General features: G+C 41.1%; 1 protein-coding gene across 1 annotated transcript in view; it reads left to right on the forward strand.

Annotated features, from left to right (window-relative positions):
* The window catches only part of HYDIN (HYDIN, axonemal central pair apparatus protein), a 330,325-nt gene that overhangs the window by 154,426 nt on the left and 151,413 nt on the right, over nucleotides 1-24,486 (forward strand). The window contains exons 17-19 of the mRNA XM_023756097.1: nucleotides 2,162-2,297; nucleotides 4,634-4,798; nucleotides 5,929-6,081. Coding sequence (XP_023611865.1) covers nucleotides 2,162-2,297; nucleotides 4,634-4,798; nucleotides 5,929-6,081 — 454 coding nt within the window. The remainder of the gene's footprint in view (nucleotides 1-2,161; nucleotides 2,298-4,633; nucleotides 4,799-5,928; nucleotides 6,082-24,486) is intronic.

The raw sequence follows: 24,486 nt of genomic DNA on the forward strand, positions 1-24,486 counted from the left end.
TGATGAGGGGTCAAATCATGACCTCCTGGTTCATAGGTCAACACTCAACCACTGAACCACACCAGCTGGGCAGTTTCTCTCTTTTTTAACGGAGACAGCAATGAGCTCTGGAGTCAGGTTAAGATCCTGGCTTGCTTTGTTGACTATGTCTCCTTGACCAAGTTACCGTCTTTCTACTGATGGTGACAGTGACCCTAAATACAATAATCGACCGCACTGTTGCCAAAGCAAACGAGGGTCCAGATCTGGGACTTTAGAGTGTACATATGAAAATGCCATCTAAAGGCAATAGAGAAAATTTCTGGCAATATATCAATTCCTAGAATTTAGGTCTGTCATGAATCTTAAGAAAATGCACCTTAAAGAAGGTGCAGACCTAGTGGTTGGTGGAGGCATCATAAGGGGCACCTTTGCATGTGCCTTGGGCTTGGACGAAGTCCAAGAGCAGCCCTAAAAGAACTTGAAGGTCAAGGTCTTGTCCTAATCTATTTACTCAGTATTCCTTCCAAACACCTCAGTAATTTCTTTGTTTGTTTAAAAAACATGCAGAGTCTTTCATCTGGTCCTGTCTATACCCAAGTTGGCCTTTTTGTCTAGTCTTGCATTTTTCTATGTGGGTTTATTCTGATACTCTCCAGCCTCTTTCCCCTACAGCTATCAATAGGAAAAATCCGATTTTTTTTTAAAAGAAGGCCTGCCTGGCCGATGTGGCAGTGGTTAAGTGTGGAGCTATAAACCATGAGGTCGTGCTTTGATTTCGATCAGGGCACATGCCCAGGTTGCAGGCTCAATCCCCAGTGGGAGGCATATAAGAGGCAGCCGATCAATGATCCTCCCTCATCACTGATGTTCCTCTCTCTCTCTCTCTCCCTTCCTCTCTGAAAGCAATAAAAGAATTTTTTTTTTAAAAAAAAGGCCCTAAGAGGCTATGAGTTTCTATCACGTATACTCTGTGACCCACGTCAAGTGCTAACTATGACCCCTCTCAGCCACAGCATTTCAGGTAGTAAAGGATTCGCTTTTGAAAGTCACTGGGCCAGCTGACAACTTCCATTTTAGCTAAAAACGAACACTCATCCCATGTGGAATCTCCAGCTTTGGGGTCAACAGGACTCTCCTTCCTGTCATCACAGTACTTCTCTGTAATCTGTAGAAACTGCTCAAACGCTCTCAGCAGAGAATTGCTTTTCGAACTTGCCCTCTCAAGTGCTTTTCCCAGAGAGCCAGCAGTGATGGCTTGCCGGGCCCCCTCCCGCACACCAGTCGCCTCTTACTGAGCCCTCCCGTGGCACTGTGCTAGGCCCTGCATTCACATTAGCTCCTGTATTTCCCACGGTTCCCTAAGAAGAGTTTTTGATGCTGCTGTCAACCCCTGGAATGACCTGCATTTTATTTATAAGCAACATGGGGCACTAGGAGGGAAAACAACTCGCGCAAGGTTGTGCTTGAACCTGGCTCTGTCTGCCCCAAATGCCAGCGCTCCTCACCACGGTGCTATATGGTGACAGTGCAGCCGGGCAGGGCAGATGCTGAGATTCACAGACACAAATAAAACCCAAGCCACCTAATGATAGACCAGCTGCACACACAGGGCTGCAATTCCTCCCTCCAGCGCCCCCACACCCTCTGTTGCCAGGGCACCAGCACTGGGTCGAGCAGCTGCCTGAGCCTGCTGATCCAAGACAGCTGTTCTGCATAGGAATTAGAATTATTACCATGATTTAGCTGGTGTGAGCTGTTACCAGCCCTCAGGGGGCTCTGGCTGGTCCAAAGTGTCACAGCCAGTTAGGACCCCACGCTGGTGGCATCGCCCCTGTTTGTCAGGGAAACAGGTTCACTACCCTAAGGAACCTGTCCTGTGGGGGTCCCTTGCCAAAGGAAGGCGAAGTATGAAAAACAATGGGAATGTTAGTCATTACCCACAGATGACAGCTGTTTAAGGAGTCCTGCTTCCAGCCCTTTTTTGATTAAAAATGATGACTGGGGGCTGAGGGAGGGAGGGAAGGCAAGGAGAGAAGATGTGAAAGTGATTAATGTAGTTATTAGAGAAAAATACTATGTGACAGTAACAAATGTGTTTAACTTGGGACTCTTCGTTCCCCATATGTAAACAAGCTTTCTGTCCTTTTAAATTCTTTAATGGGCTCCTTCCTTTGAGCAGGTGTATTGTACCTGCCCTCCGCATGGCTAACGCAGAGGTGGACTTCGGGCGCTGCTTCCTGAAATACCCGTACGAGGAAACCATCCAGCTGGTCAACCCGGATGACCTCCCGGGATGCTATGAGGTCCTGCCCCAGGTGAGTTACTGGACCCTTTTCGGTGTTGATTTTTCTGCAGTTGGATTCCCTCAATAAGAAAGAGATGTCCTTCTCAGGGGCCATATTCCTAAACACGTGACCTTGTGTCATTCTGACTTTTAACCCTGGGATAATCTGGGGATGGGGTCATAAAGCCACAGCTGGCTTGCCACCTGCAAGCGTGAGCAGCTGCAGGTGTGAGCAGTTGCTAATTTCCCAGGAAAATTGCCTTTGACAAAGAAAGCGTCAATTAAGCCAACACGCAGAAGTTGCACCTGCAGATAATTGCCTGGGAATGAGCCATGCATGGGGAATGAGGCAGAGCTGGGGGTTTTCATTTATGTCCATGGCCGTGACGTGAACCGCTTCACTAAGATAAGGTAATGCAATATTTATATGCTAGACTAGAAGGCTAGAGCTATACAGGAGTGAGGAAGGAGAAAGTGCCTCTTAATATTTTATGAAATAGATTGTCCACACGCCACTACCTCTGGCCAGGTGGGAGACTAAGCAGTCAAATGCGCATGGACTAGAGATTTTAAAAATCTTTTGTGCAACCCAGAGGAATGGAAGGTTCCTAATGAGATGCAGCTTACCCAGAGCGCATTTGGGTTTGAACTCAGTTCCGTAAGGACAGTACTCTGATAAAAACTCATGCAAACAAAATCAAATGGGGGACATTTGATTTTGGCTACAAGTTCAAAATGAGTCAAAAGACCAATGTGGGGACCACAGAACCAAGGCAGGCTTAGGCCCATCAGAGAAACATGTGTTTAGCCAGAGAAAGGAGGTGGCCGCCATCAACGCAGAAATTTGTCTTCAGATCTTGACATTGTATTTTTGTAATAGAAACCTGGGTGGAAAAAAATGAATCGTGTTCCAAGTAACCAGAGTGACAATCTATGTGATCTGAAAAATCCAAGTCATATGAGGGGCATACGTAGTATTTAATCTGGAACAGATAAGACTTAACCCGCCAAAATAGCTACCCTTCATCAGCCGAGGGGCTGGTATGTAAAAGAGGGGATTGCAGATGTTCTGGGGGCAAGGGTGGGGGGGCCACAGGGGACAACTTCTCCAACTTTCAGATGCTTAACAGCACAGCAGGCCAGCCCTGCGCAGAGCAGGTCACCTCAACAACTCTGAGCAGAGCCTGCATCTGGGGTGATAGGGAAGGTATTTCTGCACAACTGGGCTGGGGTAAGGGTGAGGTGCTTGCCTCAAGCACAACATTTAAGGTGGAGCCAAAAAAATTCAAAATGATCAAGATTAACATTTTCATGCCACATTTTATGAAATCAATATTAATGAAAAGTCCATGATGAACGAAATATAAAAACTTTATATAAAGGCAGAATCAGTATTACTGGTTTTCCTGTTGCCTCAAGCTCCAACGAGGCCGGACAGGGCACAGCTGCAGAGGGACGTGCAGGTAGATGAGGCCGCGTTAACCCAGTCCAGGCAGGGAAAGACGGCGGGGTGCTCCGGTCAGGTGACACCTGCATGCTCTGCCGTCCTCTCTAGGAGCCGAGCTTCTGAGGAGTGCTTCCCAGAATTCCCTAACCTTATTTGGCCATGGGGTTTTTAAGGTTCTGTTAGTGGTTGTTGTCATTGTACAAGAGCTAGTGATAGGCTGGGCAGCGTTCATTGGTAGACACTGGTCAACATTCATTCATTTGCCCACCTATTTCCCCATTTAAAAACCCATTTAAAAAACATGTACTGAGCATATGTTTTGGGCTAGAAAGTGGGCATTCAGAAGAGGCTCAGGTTGTGCCCTAAGGAGAGTCCAGCCCATGGTGACGATGGACACATCGATAGTGTGGGCTGTGGAAAAGGACTGCAGGATGCTCAACTCCAGGGCACAGGGGATCCCTGGGGGATTCAGGGTGAGGGTGCAGGCAGGTCGAAGGGAGCAGGCATTTTAGGAAGAAGCATCACGTGCAAAGGGCTGGAGGTAGGGGCAGCACCATGTGTTCGGGAAGTACCAGTGGCCTCTCTTGGTGGAACACAAAGGGACGAGGTGGAGGGAGTGTGGAGGGCCAGGTAGGGAAGGTGGCCATGGGCAGCTGCTGTCCTGAACTGATTCATGTTGTGGATAATCTCTACATCCTTTGTGCACTTTGAATTTAGGGCTTTATGCACACTCAACTCAACCAAACTCCCTTTTGGCAGAATTGGGGTGCTCACCCCTACATACTTGCTTGAACAATGAAACATTTCTAGAGAACCTCCATGGACACAGGACAACACTTGTTTCAAAATAATCTGATCTGCTATTGATTGTATACCCTGCCGGGGGCTTGCTGATCTCTCTGGCTTGTCTCTCCCACCAGGTAGATGAGGACTCGCCCGCTGTGCTGCTCTCTAGTCCCAACCCCTATGGAATCATCCCTCCCCAGAGCACCGTCCACATCCCTCTGATCTTGGAGACCCAGGTCACCGGGGAGCACAGGTCCACGATTTACATCTCGGTCTTCGGGAGCCAGGACCACCCTGTGGTGAGAGACGGTTTTCAGATTGCAGTCACAATTGCTGTACTTCTTACCAAACCACACGCCTCCGCTTTTAAGGCACAAGCCATATTTGCATGTCCTCCCGTTGTTTGTCGTTCTAGAATTCTACACATTCACTCCCTGGTAAAAAAAAAAAACGAGCAGTACGGTACTTGGGGAATCTATTTGCGGTAACTCCAAAAGAGTGGTGTTTGTAGCACTTGTTCTGAAACCCCTTTAAGGAGTTTTTCACACAGACATGCCTGACCCTCTCCAGACCTATCAGGTCGGAATCTCTGCCAGGAGAGCACACCTGTATATATATTTAAAATGAGTGATTCTCTTTTTTTTAAAAAAAATATTTTTTTTTATTGAAAATGCAGCTCGTGTGAGGGCCACTTGCTGAGCAGCCAGCACTTTACGAAAGAAAAAGGCCCCTTTTCTGGCTGTGGAGCAAGGTGGATCTCAGCCCCCAGCCTGCACAGCTGTGTGCGGCGGACAGCCCTGTGTGCCACTGGACAAGCCCCAGAACGAGGCTCAATCCAGCCACTTCCGATTCTTTTTTAAAAAATATATTTTTATAGATTTCAGAGAAGAAGGGAGAGGAAGAGAGAGATAGAAACATCAATGATGAGAGAGAATCATTGATCGGCTGCCTCCTGCATGCCCTACACTGGGGGTCAAGCCCTCAACCTGGGCTCGTGCCCTGACCCGAAATCAAACCGTGACCTCCTGGTTCATAGGTTGATGCTCAACCACTGAGCCACGCTGGCCAGGCCACTTCCTATTCTTAAGCGCCAGTCCTCAGCCCCATGCTGAGTGTTCTTGAGGCTGGAGTAGTGGGTGGCAGATAGAGGACCGTTATCTGGTTTCCCCTCGGTGCACAGCTCCGGGCTGACCCAGGGAAGCAGACCACCCTGGAGGGAGTTCAGACTGGATTCAAAGGTCTGACCGGCATGGCCGTCCCTGTGTCCCTCTGACCGCAGAGTACCGGGGGAGGGAGGTCGGTCCTCCTGAGCACCCTTTTGTGCCCCTGCTTCTTGCTGAAGACGTGGCTAGAAACTTCTGTTTCAATCGAATCGAAAGGCCAGCCATTTTCAGCTGTTCCCGTGTTCTTTCTGTGTCTGGGAGCGCAGGTGTGCCAGCTGAGGAGCATCGGAGAAGGCCCAGTTATCAGCGTCTGTCCCCACCAGGTGGATTTTGGCAAGATCTTCGTCCTGAAAGAGTCCTCCAGGGTCATCAACCTCTCTAACCAGTCCCCCATTCCTGGATTATTTCAGGCACACATGGTGAGTAGGCTGTGGGACTCCCATGTGATTGAAATACAGCCCTGCCTTTGCAACAAGCCTTTGAAAATGACCACCAGACGCAGTTACCTGGTTCAACTGCATGCAACTGTGTCATTCTCATCCTCAGTTCCTTTCCATGGTAGTCATTCTGTTGACTAAGAAAAACAATATGCATGTGCAAAACAATACGCAAGCAAATATATTTACTGTCCCAGAGATTTCCTTACTGAACTGCACCCAAGCCCAGCCCCACATCTCAAGAAAACACCTTTTACATGTCTCTGTCACTGAAAATGCTTCCTTATGTGTAATTTGAACACTTTTGGCTACAAATTTGTTGGTATGCTTGCTTTTATTCTCTCTTCCTTCTAGCAATAGTTTAACATAGTGTATAAGGATGTATGAAATACAATAAGGTAGTATTTGCCAAAGGTAGAAATTAAAGAGTGAGGCAAAGATAGATAGAAAATAAGTCTGTCTTATTTCTGTGTATTCTGTAGTGACAGTTAGACTTGCAGGTCTTCTATAAACTAAGTTTTGAACAGGGATAATATATTCTTTTTGCAGAATTTAGGAATTTCTAATCCAGTAATTGAAGTATTCTTGGTTTTGGAAAACATTTTCTAAATTTAAGTATAACATTTCAAATAGTATAGCCCTTCTCCTATTCATAAATTATTGACATTTGAATGAGTGCTAACATTTGATTTTAGTATTTGTCAGATATTTTTTTTAATTTTATAAAAGTCCCTGTCAGAATGAATAGGATCATAGTTTTCTGCTGACTCATGACAGCTCATCAGAGTCATTGGTCCCAATTAGCAGCCATTCACCATGATCATTGTTCCACTTTATCACCTTTTGTCATTGCTCCTTGTAGAGACAGCCATTTCCCAGTCACTGCTCTTTTTAACATGAGGCTCAGACACAACCCCACTCTCCTTCCAGTGCCTTTGGACCTTGTGTAGAGAATAATTAAAGAAAATTCCTACAGAAAAGATGCCTTTGCTAGTGTTAATCCAATTAATTGACGTGTTTGGTGGAAAGCATGGGTGTTGATGGGTTTGGTGAATTGCTTAGGACGTGTTGCTTCCAATTCAGTTTCTTAAAAAATATTTTTTTATTGTTGACTGTATTACAGATATTGCTGATAGATATCCCCCTAATTCCCCCACTTTGCCCCTCTCCACCCAGTCCCTGCCCTATCCCAGACCATCCCACACTATTGTCTGTGTCTATGGGCTATGCATATATGTATATAAGTTCTTTGGTTAATCTCTCCCCACCTCCCCACCTCTCCCCACCTCCCCACTCCTCGCATCTGAGCTTCTTCAGTCTGTTCCATGCATCCGTGCCTCTGGATCTATTTTGTTCATTAGATTCCACATATAAGTGAGACCATGTAATATTAGTCTTTCTCTGACTGGCTTATTTCACTCAGCATAAAATTAGGTCCAACCGTTCTGTCACAAAGGGTAAGAGATCCTTCTTTTTTACAGCTCCGTCATATTCCATCGTGTGAACATACCACAGCCGTTTTATCCACTCATTTACTGATGGGCACTTGGGCTGTTTCCAGATCTTAGGAATTGTAAATAGCACTGCTATGAACATAGGGGTGCATACATTCTTTCTGATTGGTGTTTCAGGCTTCTTAGTATATATTCCTAAAAGTGGGGTTGCTGGGTCAAACGGTAGTTCCATTTTAAACTTTTGTAGTAAATTCCATACTGTTTTCCATAGTGGCTGCACCAATCTGCATTCCCACCTGCAGTGTATAAGCATTCCCGCTTCCCCACATCCTCGCCAGCCCTTGTTGTTTGTTGATTTATTGATGGCAGCCATTCTGGCAGGTGTGAGGTGAGTCCAGTTGTATGTGTAGCGTTCACATTGGTGGAGCAAAAGAGTATTTTTGGTACATTTCAATAACAGAGAGCAGGTCAAGGACCTATTGTTGTTTTGCTAATCTATTGAATGACCCAACTAGGTGTTAAAGTGGGACTTCCCCTTTCCACAAAGGTTTCGTGATGCCATCTTTTGATTCTTTCACATCATCTTAAGTCAGCAAGCTCCGGTTCCGAGGAGCCAAATGTGTGCTCTAAGTCAGCGGTCGCCACCCTTTCGGACCTCGCGGACCACCGGTTGGCGACCGCTGCTCTAAGTGACCTGCTGTAGAACATGCTTTCCCCTCAGTCCTGTCTCAGAAAGCCGGTGTTTATTGAGTTGACTGCCCTTATAGCATCAAAGTTATTTCAACTGTAAGTCTCATAGGTGAAAATGAAACTTCATATTTCCACTGGGATTTTTGCTGGATTTCCTAGTAAATACTATATGTGTTAATGTTACAGAAATCAAATTACACTAACTTAGAAATTAACTACAGTGGGAAGAAATAGAAATAACTTATTAAATTTCAACTTAATATACAATACTAAAACTGCAGATTCATTCTTACAGAAATTACTAAGCATTAGGAAATAGTTTTTGTTTTGTTTTTAAATCCTCACCCAAGGATATTTTCCCCCATTAATTTTTAGAGAGAGTAGAAGCGGGGGAAAGACAGAGAGAGAAAAACATCGCTGTTACAGACATATCAGTTGGGGCCAAAGATCAAGCTTGCAACCGAAGTATGTGCCCTTGACTGAATCAAACCCGAGACCTTTCAGTTCACAGGCCAACATTCTAACCACTGAACCAAACCAGCCAGAGCAAGAAATAGTTTTAATTAATAGTTGTCTTTTCCCTAGCTAAGCCTGCAGCTCAGAACCCAGGTAAATTGTGGTCAGATATTTCCTGCACTTAATTTCTAGCTCAGTGAGAAATAAGTAGGTTCAAGAACACACTGTTCACCTCTCTTATTTCTATGAATTCAGGTCTAGAAGTTCTTTTCTTTCCCTGTGGCTGCCCTGACGGGAGGGGTCATCCTCTCTCCTCTTTTGGCTGCCAGTGAAAGTCAGCCCTCCCTCCCCAGCTGCGGGCCCCACTGTCAGCCATCTGTCCTGCTCAGCCTTGCACATCAGGACAGACACTGTGATTAGATTCTCCCTCAGGAAGAAACATCTGTTTGTTTTCAGTTGGAGGGGCCTGGAGATGGGAAGCTGGAAGCCCACCTTCCCTGTGATGTTGGGAAGATAAATGACCCAAAGAGCGATTTTGAATTTCTCAGAAATAAATGCTATACAAAAAAAATTGATTTTTTTTTTTAAAAACACTGAATTCCTTGGTATAATATGTGTGAAGATTGTATTTTTTTTCTCTGTTCCATTAAAGCTTAACTTATCCTGAGAGTTAAAAAATTGATTAGCAAAAGAAGAGTGTGTTGTGGCCGGGAGCAGTAATTTCTCCGTTGCTGTGGAATGCCTGAAATACCAACCTCCCCAAAGGCTTCCCAATGCAGACTTAGAACAATAGAGTGAGTCACCTTGGTTTGGAGGGTAAAAAACGCCAGAGTGTGAGCGCAGAGCACAAAGGCCCTCTTGGCAAGAACTCGCGGGCTCTGCTTGTACGCAGGGTGCTCCTCCGGGAAGACGGATGTCCTTTCTCCGGGTGACACCAGAAATGAGGGCGAGAAGATGGTGGCTCCCCAGGGCCCGGCCCTCAGCGCTGGGCTGGACACAGACGCCTTGTTTGCATGGGTGCCCCTCGCCAGGTAGAGCAAGCGCCTTCATTCATTGCTCAGCACTTGGTTGAAAGCATCTGGAGCCCTTTCCCTTTTCCTCTGGGCTCTAATGCAGCCTCGGGTACCGTTAACTTGAGAACATGTATGCAGATGTCAGCGACACCTTGGGATCCAGCGGGCGCTGAAACGTCTCCACAGCGACCTTCTGCCTCTGTGGTCTGCGGGAGAGGCCGTGCAGTTAGATTGGAGTTTTCAGGATCCAGGAGACAGGAACTCTGTGCCTCATTCAGGCGTGGCGCTTTTTAGGCATCTGTATTCTTGGTCACTTGCCAGACATCAAGGGAATCGTTGGGCCTTTACATCTCCTGCAGAACCTAAGCCACCAGGTCATTTCTTCGTTCAAATGGGGACCCCCTTTCTATATTTACTTGTTTATCTGCCTGTCTCCTTCAAATGACAAGGGTCTATCCAGGGGTCCTCAAACTTTTTAAACAGGGGGCCAGTTCACTGTCCCTCAGACCGTTGGAGGGCCAGACTATAGTTTAAAAAAAAACTATGAACAAATTCCTACGCACACTGCACATGTCTTATTTTGAAGTAAAAAAACAAAACTGGAACAAATACAATATCTGTATTTGCATGTGGCCCGCCGGCCATAGTTTGAGGACCCCTGGTCTATGCTTTGAGTTCCCTACACCTAGCAGCAGGATTGGCAGTTATAAAGATGACAATACAATGACATTAATTATGACTAATGTTTATGTCGTTCTGTTTGCAACTTTAGATGCTGCATTTCATTTACTATGACTCTGAGAGAAATACCATTTCAATGCCCATTTTAACCAGGTAGAGACAGAGGAGCAGACAGGTTAAGTAAAGTGCCATAACCTGAAGTGGCAGAGCCTGGTCCTGACTCCTGGGGGTCTGATTCCAGACCTGTGCTCTCTTCCCTGGGGCTGCTGTGCTGCCTAACTTTGCCTAATCAGTGGTTACACTAGTAAAAATGAACTTAGAAATGGTGAAAGGATTTTGGTTTGGGGTTCATAAAAGACCCTTAAAGATAGACACCTAGCCCGGCCAGCGTGGCTCAGTGGTTGAGCGTCCACGTATGAACCAGGAGGTCACTGTTCAATTCCCGTTCAGGGCACATGCCCAGGTTGTGGGCTCGATCTCCAGTGGGGGTCGTTCAGGAAGCAGCCGACCAATGAGTCTCTCTCACCATTGATGTTTCTATCTCTCTCTTCCTCTCTCAGAAATCAATAAAAATATATATTTTTAAAAGATAGACACGTAGAAGAGCAGGTTTTGCTAAAAGAACAAGAGAAGAAATTGAGCATTTCTGAAATAGACAAAAGGACCAGACAGTCTTCATTTTATTCAGAAAATATGTTGAAATGTATATATGCAAAGAATCTCCAGAATGTCATTTTTCAACCAACCGTAATTCTTTCAATTATGTATTTGAAATAATGGCACAATCTCCTTCCCACTTTTTTGATCCTTTGTAATATAGTATGACAAAACAGTTCATATATGTAAGTGAGTCTAAAAATTTTTCACTACTATAGCCCTTAAAAGAGATTTAAATACAAAGTTATGACCCAAGGCTGAAACCCTGGTCATGTGCCTGACTGGGAATCCAACCAGCATGACCTCCTGGTTCATAGGTTGACACTCAACCCCTGAGCCACACCAGCTGGGCACGTCATGACCCATTTCAACAAAATAAACAGACAAACCCAGAAGGAGATTGGCAGGCATTCTGCATCCGTCCATGATAGGAGAGAGTGAAATTGTAGGCATTCCGGAGAGCTCGTTTTTAGCTTGTGGTCGCAGCTGGTTTGCTGAGATTAGTAGCCACATGACGCTATCCCCACCCACCTGAAGCTCCTGTAGATCTAGAACTTAGTTCTCCCTTTACTCCCTTTACTTTACTAGTGCCAGAGAGATTTCTAATGGACAAGCAATAATTCTCCAAGGCTTTTTGATAGATGCTGCTATTAAGATATTGCACCCCATAATGTGTGGGAAGCGAAGGTAGGATGAGCTGTTCCTCAGCCTTCAGGGGGCCGATTAGCTCTGCCCTCAGAATACCCGTTACTTTGATGGAAGGAAGCAGGTGAGGGGAGAAAAGGTATAAGGAAAAGGAAAAGAAATGGGCATGCATCAGAGACCAAATGCAGTTGTTTAGTTGTTGTTTCTGAGGGTTTTGCAAAATAGTAGCTTTGTTTCCTAAAACATACTCAGTCATAATCTTCGGTTTTTAGCTCATAGTGAAACTCTTCTGTTGCATGTGATTCATGCCGTAGGACTTTCTGTGTCCTCAGCACAGCCTATGCCCTTTAGGTTTGCAGTGTCCACTCTGAGGTTACACATCAAGAACGGCAGCCCCTCCGTTGTAGCTCAGAGTCTGTACTGTAATCAGTCCTCTTCTGTTTCACTATGGAAATATTTGATTCTAGAAGTCAGTGTATATTTAACACATCTTTTTAATACAGAAAAATTCAAGAGCTGCACTTGGCTCTCAGATCTAATGCATGTTAACCTTTCCTGCTCTTACCTCAGGTCTTTTATTTTGAAAAAATCAAATATTGAAGTTGGAGTTTCATATATCCTTTTCTGCCAGTCCCATTTCCTTCTCTCCCCAGAGGCCACCTTATCATAAATTTGATGTTTGTCCAGGCCATGTTTTTTTATATCTTATTTCAGGTATATGTGTATTCATAAATACTGGATAGTGGTATTTTGTTGCCTTAAAATGTATATAAGTTGTATTACTGCACGTAACAGCTTACAACTTGGTTTTTAGACTCAAGATTATGTTTCTAATATCTATGTTAATACATAGAGACTATTTAATTCATTTTAGGGGCTCTATGTATTCCATTTACCAGTAGTATGTTTGTTTCTTTGCCTAGTTGTCAGTTGGGTTATTATAACAACGTTGTTGTAAACGAAATATGTCCCCTTGTATACATATTAAGCTATATGTACTTTTGAGTGTATATATGGTATATATCTAGCAGTGGGATTGTCGGGTCTAAAGACAGGTGGATTTTCAACTTCATTCAATATTGTCTAATTACTCCGCATTATGCCCTTGTGAGAGTGTTTGAAATATCTATTTCTCTAGTAGGCTAAAACCTAGTATGGTCAGACTTAGTTCTCACTACTCTGAAAATGACATACAATTTAATTTGTATTTCCCTTGTTACTACTGAGGCTGAAACATTTTTTATCTGCATATCCTCTTATGCCAATTATTTATTATCAATGATCTATTTGTAGATGTTCTTTATACATTGTGGATACTAACCCTTTGTTTATAATGGAATTTTAAATATATTTTTAATTTTGATGTCAACTTTATGAATCTTTTACTAGGTTTCTTGTGTCTGTTTTTTATTTATGCTCTTCTATTTAGATCATTTTAGACACTTATTTTCCAGGTCTGTAGTCCAGCTAAGTATATCTTACCTAATAATAGACAAACATGTAAATTAACCATACCTTCGCTACACTAACTAGCCAATCAGGAGAGTATGCAAATTACCCTAACGAAGATGGTGGTTAATTTGCATATGTAGGCTCCAAGCGGTGGAGCGAAGCTTGACAGCCCGGGGGTGGAGCAGCGCTGCTGGCCCCGGGGCCGTGAGGAGCACCGCTGGCCCCGGAGCCTGGCCAGAGCAAAGCCCTGGGTGCCGGGTGCCAGAGAAAACCGGTGCCAGCAGCCAGGGGAAAGGAAGGCCTATTGCACGAATCTCTTCGTGCAACAGGCCTCTAGTTTTTATATATAATGTGAGTGAAGTCTATTTTTTTCATAAAGAAAGCCAGTTGTCCTATCACCAGTTACTTAAAAGTTCTTTCATTTTCCACTGATTGGTAATGCTTTTTTTCTGTTATACTTCAGAGCTAATTTGTGCCTGGGTATATTTCTAAGCTTTTTGTTGTATTCCATTTATCTACCTCAGTGTTAATATTCACTGTCTTAAATGGTACAGTTTTATGATAGCAATAATAGCTTAACACATAGTATGTACTAGTCTCTATTGTTAGTCTTTTGTGTGTATTATTTTATGTAATCCACAACAACTTGATTAAGTGAATTTTATTATTATCTCTATTTTACTTATGAGGAAAATGATGCACAGGGGTGATGAATAAGTAGTCCAAATTTACACAACTAGAAAATGAACAGTAGAGCTGAATGCTACTTTGTTATCATGAACATATGCTGAAACTTAATGCATCTTCCATACCTGGTCAGATTATATGATCTTTCTGCTTCAATCCTGCTAGGATTTCTTTTATGCCCTTTAATAAAGTCTTATACACCCTTTGTCATCTCTTCAAAGTTCCTTCTCATAAATGGTAGCTTATTTTCATTGCATTTTCTAATTTTATATTAATCATATGCAGAATACTATTGAATTTTATATAATCCATTATATCCATCTTGCCGCACATCTCTTAATTTATTCTAATTGCTGGTAAACTCTCATCTGCAGGCTTCCTTCCCAGTCTTTTTATCTTACTCCTTATTCTTGTCTCATCATGTTGGATAGGATCGTCAATGCAATATTGAATAGTAGAGTAGGTTAGAATGGGCATCTCAGTCTTATTCCTGACCTTAATGAATAAGCTTCAAATGTTTATCACTTTAAGCAGAATACCTCCTGGAGATTTTTGGTAAATACCTGTGTCACATTAAGAAATCCTCATCCAGCCCTAACCGGTTTGGCTCAGTGGATAGAGCGTTGGCTTGTGGTCCCAGGTTCGATTCCAGTCAAGGGCATGTACCTTGGTTGCAGGACATCCCCAATATGCAGAGGCAGCTGATCAATGTTTCTCTCTCATTGATGTTTCTAGCTCTCTATCCCTCTCCCTTCCTCTCTGTAAAAAAATCAATAAAATATATTTTAAAAAAAAAAGAAAGAAATTCTCATCCATTCCTACTTTGTTATCATGAACATATGCTTAAACTTAATGCATTCTTCATACTTAGTCAGATGATATGATTTTTTGCTTTAATCTGTTAATACAGTGAATTAAATTATTAGATTTTTCTTCTTGTGAGCCATCTTTACATTCTTGAGATGAATCCAACATTATTATTTGAATACATTGCTGATATCATTTCTATCATATTACTTTAGATTTTGTGTCTGCTTACAATTTTTTTCATTGCACTTTTCTGGTTTGGATAGCAAGAATGTTATATTTTTATAATATGAGTTAGCTTTACCTCTTTCCCAATATTTGAAAAGATCTTCATATCCTCTATATAAAGTAGGATCCATTCCTTGATGATAAAGCCATTTAGTCAAAGGATCTTGGTGTGTTTATTGAGGGTGGGAGGTGTATAGGAAATAGTAAGGAAATTTTATCTAATGATTTTTTTCTATAATGATTTCTCAGACTTAAATTTTTCCAAAAATTTTTTATTTTATCTAAGTTTTCAAATGTATTGGCATAAAACTATTCCAAATATTTTCTTATGATTTAAAAATGTTTGCACATTAATTTCTGCTCTGTTTTACCAGTTTTTTCTGTTGACTTTCTTAACAATTATTTTGTTCTCTTTCAATCACCTTAATTTGAATGTTTAACTTTTATATTTTAAATGTCAGTTTAATAGTGCATTTAAAGTTTAGAAATATTCCCTTTATGTAACACACATTTTTATTTGTAATACTTTGTATTGCTATAAATATTTTATAATACCAACTGTGATTTTCTCTTTAATATGTGAGTTATATATGGGAATATATTTTTAATTCTTAACATTTTTTCTTTTTATAGAATTTTAATAGATAACTTTAAATTTAACTATAATGAAGTTGGAACGCATAGTTTATATGACGCTTAGTCTTCAAATTTGTGTTTTGGGGGACATAGCTATGGTTGGTCCTTATAAATATTTTATATGACCTTAAAAATACATAGGTTCTCTAGTTATTGAGTTTAATAGAGTAACCATCTATTTGTCGGATTGTATGTTTGTATTAGATCAAGCTTATTGATTGGATTGTCCAAGTCTTTTACAGCCTTACTAATTATTTGTATATGTTTCTGATAAAATTTTATCAAAATCTTACCTTTCCATTTCTCCTTGTAATTATGTCATGTGTTTCATGATTTTATTTCTCCTTGGTATGTTATTCCTTTTGTCATGATATATGTTGCCTGATTGTAATATTACTATACCAACTTTCCTTTAGTTTGCCTTTGCCTAGTATATCTTTTCATTTCCTTATTCTCAGATTTGTGTGTATGTATATGTGTGTGTTGATTTAAAAACCTAATGATAGACTGTATCTTTTAATGGAAAAATGTATTCGTTTTCTATTGCTGCTGTAACAAATTTATTACCTTATCTTTAGTTCTGAAGGTCAGTAGTCTAAAATGTGCATATCAGGCTGGGTACCTTTTTGAGACTCTGGAGGCGAATCTACTTCCTTGCCTTTTCCAGCTTCTGGAGGCCACCTGCATTCCTGGGCTCATGGCCTCTTCCATCTCCAAGGCCAGCAGCAGAGCATCTTCTCTGCTCTGACCTCTGCTTTAACCCTTACATCTCCTCTGACTCTGACCCTCTTGCCGCCTTATTATGAGGACCTTTGGATTACACTGGGCCCACACCAGTAATCCCAGGATAAACGCTTCAAGATCTTTAATCACATTTGACAAGTAAGGCAACATATTCACAGATATCAGGGATTAGAACATGGACATCTTTGGAAGGCCATCATTCAACCTATCATATCAAGACTGGCACTTTAAAGTTTATTGTGATTATTGATATATATGGACTCACTTCTTTAGCGCGTCATTTTCTATATACTGTGCTGTTTCCTTCCTTCTTTATTTTTCTACCTTCCTGCTTTGTATTGGACTGGTAAGTTTTCTCTAAGCCCTCATCCAACCACGTACATTTTTCCTGTACTTGTTTGGGAGCTATAGATTTTATTTATTTTATTTCTTTAAGTAGCTCTACTTACAGTTTTAACAAATAAATTATACCTTTTTTTTGCAAAAATTGGAAAGAATTGAGCACTTGGTACTCCTCAAGAATAAGACTAGTGCCCTATCAGACAGTTTTTATCTCTTTGCCTTTTCTCACTCCCATAATTTTTTATTATTGTGTAGAGTTTTGTGTCTTCTTTATCACAAAGTTGTTGATTTTTGTCAGACAAAAATTAACTACTCACTAGTTACCAAAATGCTGATTTTTCTTCATTTTTTTCTTATTTTGCATATCTCTCTGCTTCATTTTTTTTCTTATTTTGCATATCTCTCTGCTTCCTTCTTAATTTATATTTCATCTTGCTAAATTATATCCTAAGTTCTAGTGTAGAGGTCTAATAGTTTATGTATGTTTAACTATATTTTGATTTTTCCTTCACTCTTACATAATAGTTTAGCTAAATATAACATTCTATTTGGCAGTTTTGTTTTTCATTGAGAATTGATCTCTCGAAACCGTTGTTGCTGATAAAATTCCACTGATTATTATTCCTTTATAGGTAATTTGACTTTCTCACTAGTTTCTATTAAGACTATGTTTTTGTTTTTGTTTTTACTTTCTTATATTCCTCTTTAATGTATCAGATGATTTGACCCTGAAATACTAGACATTTTTTGGAATTACCTCTTCAGATGTGTTTTATTCTGTCATTACTTCTATTTTCTACTTTGAGAAAAACACATCCATATATGTCTGCATATATGTATGTGTGTATACATACATATTCACATATGTTCCTTTGCGACTCTACGTGCCTACTTTTATTTCTCATTTTTAAAATTTTTATTGAATTTATTGGGGTGACATTGCTTAATAAAATTATATAGGTTTCAAGTATACAATCTATAATACATCATCTGTGCACTGCATTGTGTGTTTAGCATCCAAAGTGAAGTCTTCCATCATCACTTATCCCCCACATATAAGTAAAATCATATGGTATTTGTCTTTCTCTGACCGGCTTATTTCACTTAGCATAATACTCTCCAGGTCCATCCAGGCTGTTGCGAAAGGTAAGATTTCCTTATTTTTCACAAGTGAGTGGTATTCCATTGTGTAAATGTACCACAGCTTTTCCATCCACTCATCTACTGATGAGCACTTGAGCTACTTCCAAATCTTGGCCATTTTATTTCTCATTTATATCTTTCATCTCTCCATCTCTCTGTGCTGCCTCCTCAGTGACATGCTCTAATTTACAAATTCTGTCTTTGATTCTGGCAAGTCTAAAGTTTATCTCATCTATTTACTTTTTTATTTTCATTTTTCAATTATAGTTCTATTCAATATTATTTTACATTAGCTTCAGGTGTATAGCATAGTGGCTAGACATTTATATAATTTATGGAGTGATCCCCTTGATAATTCTAGTACTTACCTAGCACTATACATATCTATACTTTTTAATTTCAGTGGCTATTTTTTTCAATTTCAAGATTTATGATTGGTTATTCATGACCACAATTCTTTTTTAAAAATATATTTTATTGATTTTTTACAGAGAGGAAGGGCGAAGGATAGAGAGTTAGAAACATCGATGAGAGAGAAACATCGATCAGCTGCCTCCTGCATGCCCCTCACTGGGGATGTGCCCGCAAAGAAGGTACATGCCCTTGACCAGAATCGAACTTGGGACCCTTCAGTCCACAGGCCGACGCTCTATCCACTGAGCCAAACCGGTTAGGGCATAACCACAATTCTTGATTTATATCCCCATGTTTTTTTTTATAATCCTTGTTTTATATACATTATCCTAACCTGCATCTCTCTGAGGATTGCAGGCAAATTTTAAAATCAATTTTAATTAGTTCTATTGATTGGTCAAGAATGAATTCATTCACTGTTGTTTGCAGCTGTCCTTCTTAGCATCTGGAATTTTAAGTGATAGATTAATCTGATGTGGGGTATGTTTTTCTCTCACCCTCAGCATTTTTCTCCCTGTGTAGCATTTCTTTTTACATTTGCCTTCACCCTGGACAAATATCACTAGTCCAGAATCAAGTGCTGAGCCTTTTCCCCATGGGGATATTGGAGAACTCACACATTCAGACATTGCATTGCACAGTGCCCGTGGCCTAGTCTATACGACAGTCTCTATGTCACCACCATCATGCCCGCCACCACTGGCACAGTCTGTGTGTAGCGTATAGCCTTCTTCTAAATGCAGGGAAGCGCTCTTGGTGGGGAACCCTGGTCCTTGCCCATTATTTCCCACAGTTATTTTTGGTTTCCATTTTTTTCTCCCTGAGCTTCCTGTACAGGTTTCAGGACCTAGAGCCCAGGAAGTCTGTGGTTCCCCTTTTTGTCTCTGTTCCACTTCTGGTCCATACAGTGCTTATCTTGGTTTTTAGTAACTATGCCTGGTTCTTCATTTTTGTCAAAAATTTATCTCTTTTTTTTCTATGTGTTAGAGTGAAAAGCATGCTTTAAAGCTTATACACTCATTGATTTATAGTCAGTCCTCAACTACTTTTTATAGTACTTTATGCAGGGTGGGGCAGATGTAGGTTTATAGTTGTGAGTATGTGAAACAGTTTATTCTTGTATTATTATTTATTAATTATTGTATTATTTTCCATATGGACAACTGTAAATCTACTTTTGCTTAACCCTATAAATGATCAGTGAGCACTTACAGAAGGATGCCCAAGTGTGTCTTCAGTTGGCATAAGAGCAGAGTTCTCATGTCTTGGCCTCAATTGTAACATCTGTGATATAAACTCACAGGAATAGGGAGGTAAGAAGGGAATAACATTCTAGTCTATCACAGTGGGCATCTTTTCTTTTACCACATAAAGTCATAGCCATTCTGAAATGGCTTGTGTTGCTCCTGACTTACACCAAGTGACTCATTCAGTGACAAGAGGATACCAGTGGCAAGAATATCAAGAAACTTCCAGAAGGAAAGTTTGCGCCTGACAACACGCTGTGAGCCTTTCACCTCCACCCTCACTCACGACCTCTTTTACTTTGGCAAAGCTAAGTGTGAAACCCGACGGCAGATTTCAGCAGGTCGTGTTGATTATACACTACACTGAGAGAGAAGGAACACAATTGATTGAGTGTTAGATGATGTGATTGGTCAGCACCTTCCCCGAAGTTAGAATGACAGCTCTAGTGATTGAATATGATTCGTTTGAGTACAAGCTAAAGCCAAAAAGAAAGGTGAAAGTTTGGTTCCCTTGTCACGAATGAGCTATCCAGAAAATAAAAGAAAAATGTATTGGCTTCCTGCATGCTTTGCAAGTCTTTTCATCTTCATTCTGCCTGTTCTAGCTTTTAATTAGCTTCAGCAAATTGTTTTTTTTCCTAATGAATTATTATTCAGGCATACAGTTTATACTTGTCACTACAGAGGAGATAAAGGTAAAACTTCCTTTATGTGGATCAAATGTATTCTTTGTTCAAATCCCACCTTTCCCCCTCCATAAAATGTATAACTTCTTCCCCATTACCAGCATCATCATCAACCCAACTGTTATGGATTAAATACCTGTGCCCCCCTCAAAGTCAAATAATGAAATCCTAATCCTCAATGTGAGAGTATAAGGAATTGGGAGATTATTCGGTTATAAGAGTAGAGTCTTCATGTATGGGATTAGTGCCCCCATAAAAGAGACCCGTCCTGCCCCCTGCCCCCCCCTCCACGAGAGCTCTCTTGCCCTCTTCATCCTATGAGGATACAATGAGAAAAAATGACTGTCTGCCACCTGGCCATCCTCCAGAACTGTGAGAAATAAATTTCTGTCCTTTATAAAACCCCCAGTCTATGGTATTTTGTGAGAGCAGCCCAAACTGACTAAGATACCAACTCATGTCACTTTTAAGGAATGGCTATCATTGTCATTGTCATTATCAACTAAAGAATCTATTCTTCCTGTTTGTGCACTGACAGTAGACAGTCATGTTCATTAATAAGCTAGTACAAGGTGAGATATAACACTTTTATATGATTAACAAGGACAAGAAGAGATGCATTAAGTAGCATGGTGTAAAGGCTTAGTAATGTTATGAAGTTCCCAATAGACATACATCAAAATTATATGTGTATCAGAGAGCAAATAATGCTCTTCCTCAGTCCCATTTCCTTTTCTCTGTCACAATCAAAGGACAGATACTAGAAAATTAAGTGTATATAACGTGGTAGAGCACTTTGTAGAATGGCATTTGAGGTATGTCTTTTTTTTAATGTCAGTTGCAATGCTGTTGTTGTATGCAACATTTAATATTTTGAAAGAAAAATTCCCCTCTGGGATGTTAGGACATTAAATTGGAATGCATCTTGGAGGGAAGGACCACATTGTCTGAGGGCAAGCATGGTGATGTGTCATGCACAGTTGTCTTCTCAGATGGTTGTCACTCAACAAAGAGTTGTTGAGTATGTGTGTGCTGAAGTAGTGTTCTGTGCCATGGAGATTTAGGGTGTTGTCAGACAAACCTGGAATAAAGTCCTAACTCTGAGAAAGTTATTTACCTTTCTGAGCCTTCAGTTCCTTGTCCTTAAATAGAACTAGTAGTGGCATATAGAAGACTAGACATAATAATATATGTAGAAAGTGCCTGGTGAAAGATAAGTTTTCAGCATTCAATAAATGGTAGCTTTTTTTATTGTTGTTGTTAGTTCTCACCCGAGTATATTTTGTGGAAAGGAGAGAGGCAGGCAGGAAGGGAGAGAGAGAGAGAAACATCGATGTGAGAGAGACACATCAATCAGTTTCTGCATGGGCCCCAACTGGGGCTGGGGATCAAACCTGCAACCCAGGTACATGCCCTTGACCGGGAATCGAACCTGAGATCCTTCAGTGTATCGGCCAATACTCTAACCACTGAGCAACACCAGCCAGGGCAATTAATGGTAGCTTTGATTATTATTGTTGACAGACAGAAATATCTAGGTGAAATGGCTTGTGGAAAGCCAGTCGTGCAGAATTAGGAAATCAACAAGCATAAAAATGAGAACTTAGAGGAAACAAACACATACAATGAGAAGAGAGCTAAAAATAAGACAAAATAATCATTAATAATCTCAGGAAAATAAAAGATGACTTTGCATCTATGAACAAGAACAGGGTGATATTTATAAATGAAGAATAAAATGTGCCTAAGACGTTAAGAATATAATCACAGAAATTAAAATGTTGCCAGAAGAATTGGAAAATAAATTTGAGAAGCTATCATGAAATAGAACATCAAGAAACATAACTCAGAATTAGGAGAGAAAGATTAGAAAATTAAATGATTTGTTTAGGAGTTCTAAGATCCAAGTAAGTTTCAGAAAAAAATATTTTAAATGGGGATGAGGAAATTATACAAGAAATAAGTTAAGTGATGTATCCAGAACTAACAGAGAGGAATTTATGGAAGAGACTTGTCAAATATGCTGTGTAATGGATGAAAATAGGCCCAGGTTGAGAAATTAAGTTCCAGGGCACTGGACACAAAGAGAAGACTGTAGGAACTTCCACATACCAAATAATCTTACCTAATAATAGACAAACATGTAAATTAACCATCCCTCCACTATGCTCACCAGCAATCAGGAGAGTATGCAAATTAACCCAACAAAGATGGCAGTTAATTTGCATACGGAGGGGCGAAGTGGCAGAATGAAGACTGAAGGCTCTGTCCGGAGCTGCAAAGACTGAAGGCTCCGGCTAGAGTAAAGGCCCCGGTCCCGGGTGCCAGAGGAAAACTGGTGCCAGCAGCCAGGGGAAGGGAAGGCCTAGTGCACGAATCTCTTCGTGCAACGGGCCTCTAGTAATAATAATAATAATAATAATAATAATGGTGAAAAAACAAACAAGAAAAATTAGAAACCAGGGTATAATCAAACTTCTTGACAGCAATGCTGGGGGTAGGGAGGGATTTGTAAAAGAAAATAAATCCCAATCTTGACTTCATCATCCAGCCAAAAGATTAATCAAGACGAGGGGCAGAATAAAGACATTTTAGACATGTCAGATCTCAAACAACTTACACTCCAGGAATCCTTCCTCAGGAAGGTGCTGAAGAATGTGCTCCACCAAAATAAGGTTCAGGAAAGGGGCTCAGGCACAGGGAAGTTACGCTCAAGGAACACACAGCACAGAGCTGCACTCCCAGGACGCTGGCTGAATCGCAGGCCCAGAGAGCGGCCAGTCCAGATGGGGTTTCAGAATAGGTGGCTCCGGAAGAGACTGGGTCCGAGAAGATGGAACGGATAGAAAAGCTCATGATGTGGAAAGTATTGGGAGGTTTACCTCTTTGAGGGCTTGGGATTGAACCCATGGTGGATACATTAAAAACAAAGCACAACAAAACAAACAAAAACCCACAATAATTCTTGGGGAAATGAGAGTTGTACAAGAATGTAAATGTAGAGCTCAGCTGGGAATAGTATTTGCATCTCACAATGATGTCAGTGCTAATGTCTGTCTCATCAGAAAATAGATTTTAACTCCAGTGGGAGGATGGAGAGAGACATGGAGAGAGGGAGAGACATGGAGAGAGGGAGAGAATAAAAGCGATCATCGTCTTCATAGAAGCAAATGGCTAAAACTCAAACTGAAAACTTACGAAGTAGCAGGAGATGGCCGGAAGTACGGAGGTGGACACCAAAGGAAAACACTAGAAGAACTGACAGTGGTTGCCTCCATTAATGGACCGAGGCAGGAGGATGAGGAAAGGCGGGAGAGGTTTTCACGATATGCCTTTTCTAGAACCATTTGACTCTGGAGATTGTGTACCTTTCATAAAAATAAAATTTAAGCCGAAACCGGTTTGGCTCAGTGGATAGAGCGTCGGCCTGCGGACTGAAAGGTCCCAGGTTCGATTCCGGTCAAGGGCATGTACCTGGGTTGCGGGCGCATCTCCAGTGGGAGATGTGCAGGAGGCAGCTGGTCGATGTTTCTCTCTCATCGATGTTTCTAACTCTCTATCTCTCTCCCTTCCTCTCTGTGGAAAATCAATAAAATATATTTAAAAAAATAAAATAAAATAAAATTTAAAAATTCAAATCAAGCCTGGCTGGTGTTGCTCAGTGGTTGAGCATCGACCCATGAACCAAGAGGTCACTGGTTTGATTCCTGGTCGGGGCACATGCCTTGATTGCGGGCTCGATCCCCAGTAGGGGGCGTGCAGGAGGCAGCCGATTGATGATGTTTCTCTCTCATCAATGTTTCTAAATCTCTATCCTTCTCCCTTCCTATGTCTCTAAAAATCAATAAAAACATATTTTTTTAAAAAGTATAACAAAATAAACCATCTCAGCTTTAAAAAAAATTTTAAATCATGCTTCAGGAAAGTATGTATAAGTATGCTGCCATTTATGCAGGAAAAAGTGTATGTCAAATATGCTTTGTTTTTAGTCATAAAGTATCTCTGGAAAGATATGCAGAAAACTGCTAACAGTGGCTGCCTCTGGGGATGGTAACTAGGGGCTCTGCACAACCTGAGAGAGAGAGGGCGGGAGGGAGAGAGAGAGACAGAGAGAGAGACAGAGAGAGAGAGAGAGATTCTACCCTTAAGCCCATTTGAGTTTTACACTGTGTTGCATGTATTATTTATTTTTAAAGAAAAAGCTTCTAAGAAACAAACCGCGAATGATGCTGAAGCAAGAGAGCAAACAGAATTAAAATTAAATGGGCTCTCAAGAGAATGAGTGATCATATCCTTTTATGAGTTATTTATTCAGTAAATACAGTGTGTGTCTTCTTGTTACACAAATCACATTATCTTTATAAACCAAAAGAAGGTTAAGGGGAAAAATCACTCCTAGCCCCAC

The sequence above is a fragment of the Myotis lucifugus genome, unplaced genomic scaffold (genome assembly GCF_000147115.1).
Source record: "Myotis lucifugus unplaced genomic scaffold, Myoluc2.0 scaffold_88, whole genome shotgun sequence".
Lineage (NCBI taxonomy): Eukaryota > Metazoa > Chordata > Mammalia > Chiroptera > Vespertilionidae > Myotis > Myotis lucifugus.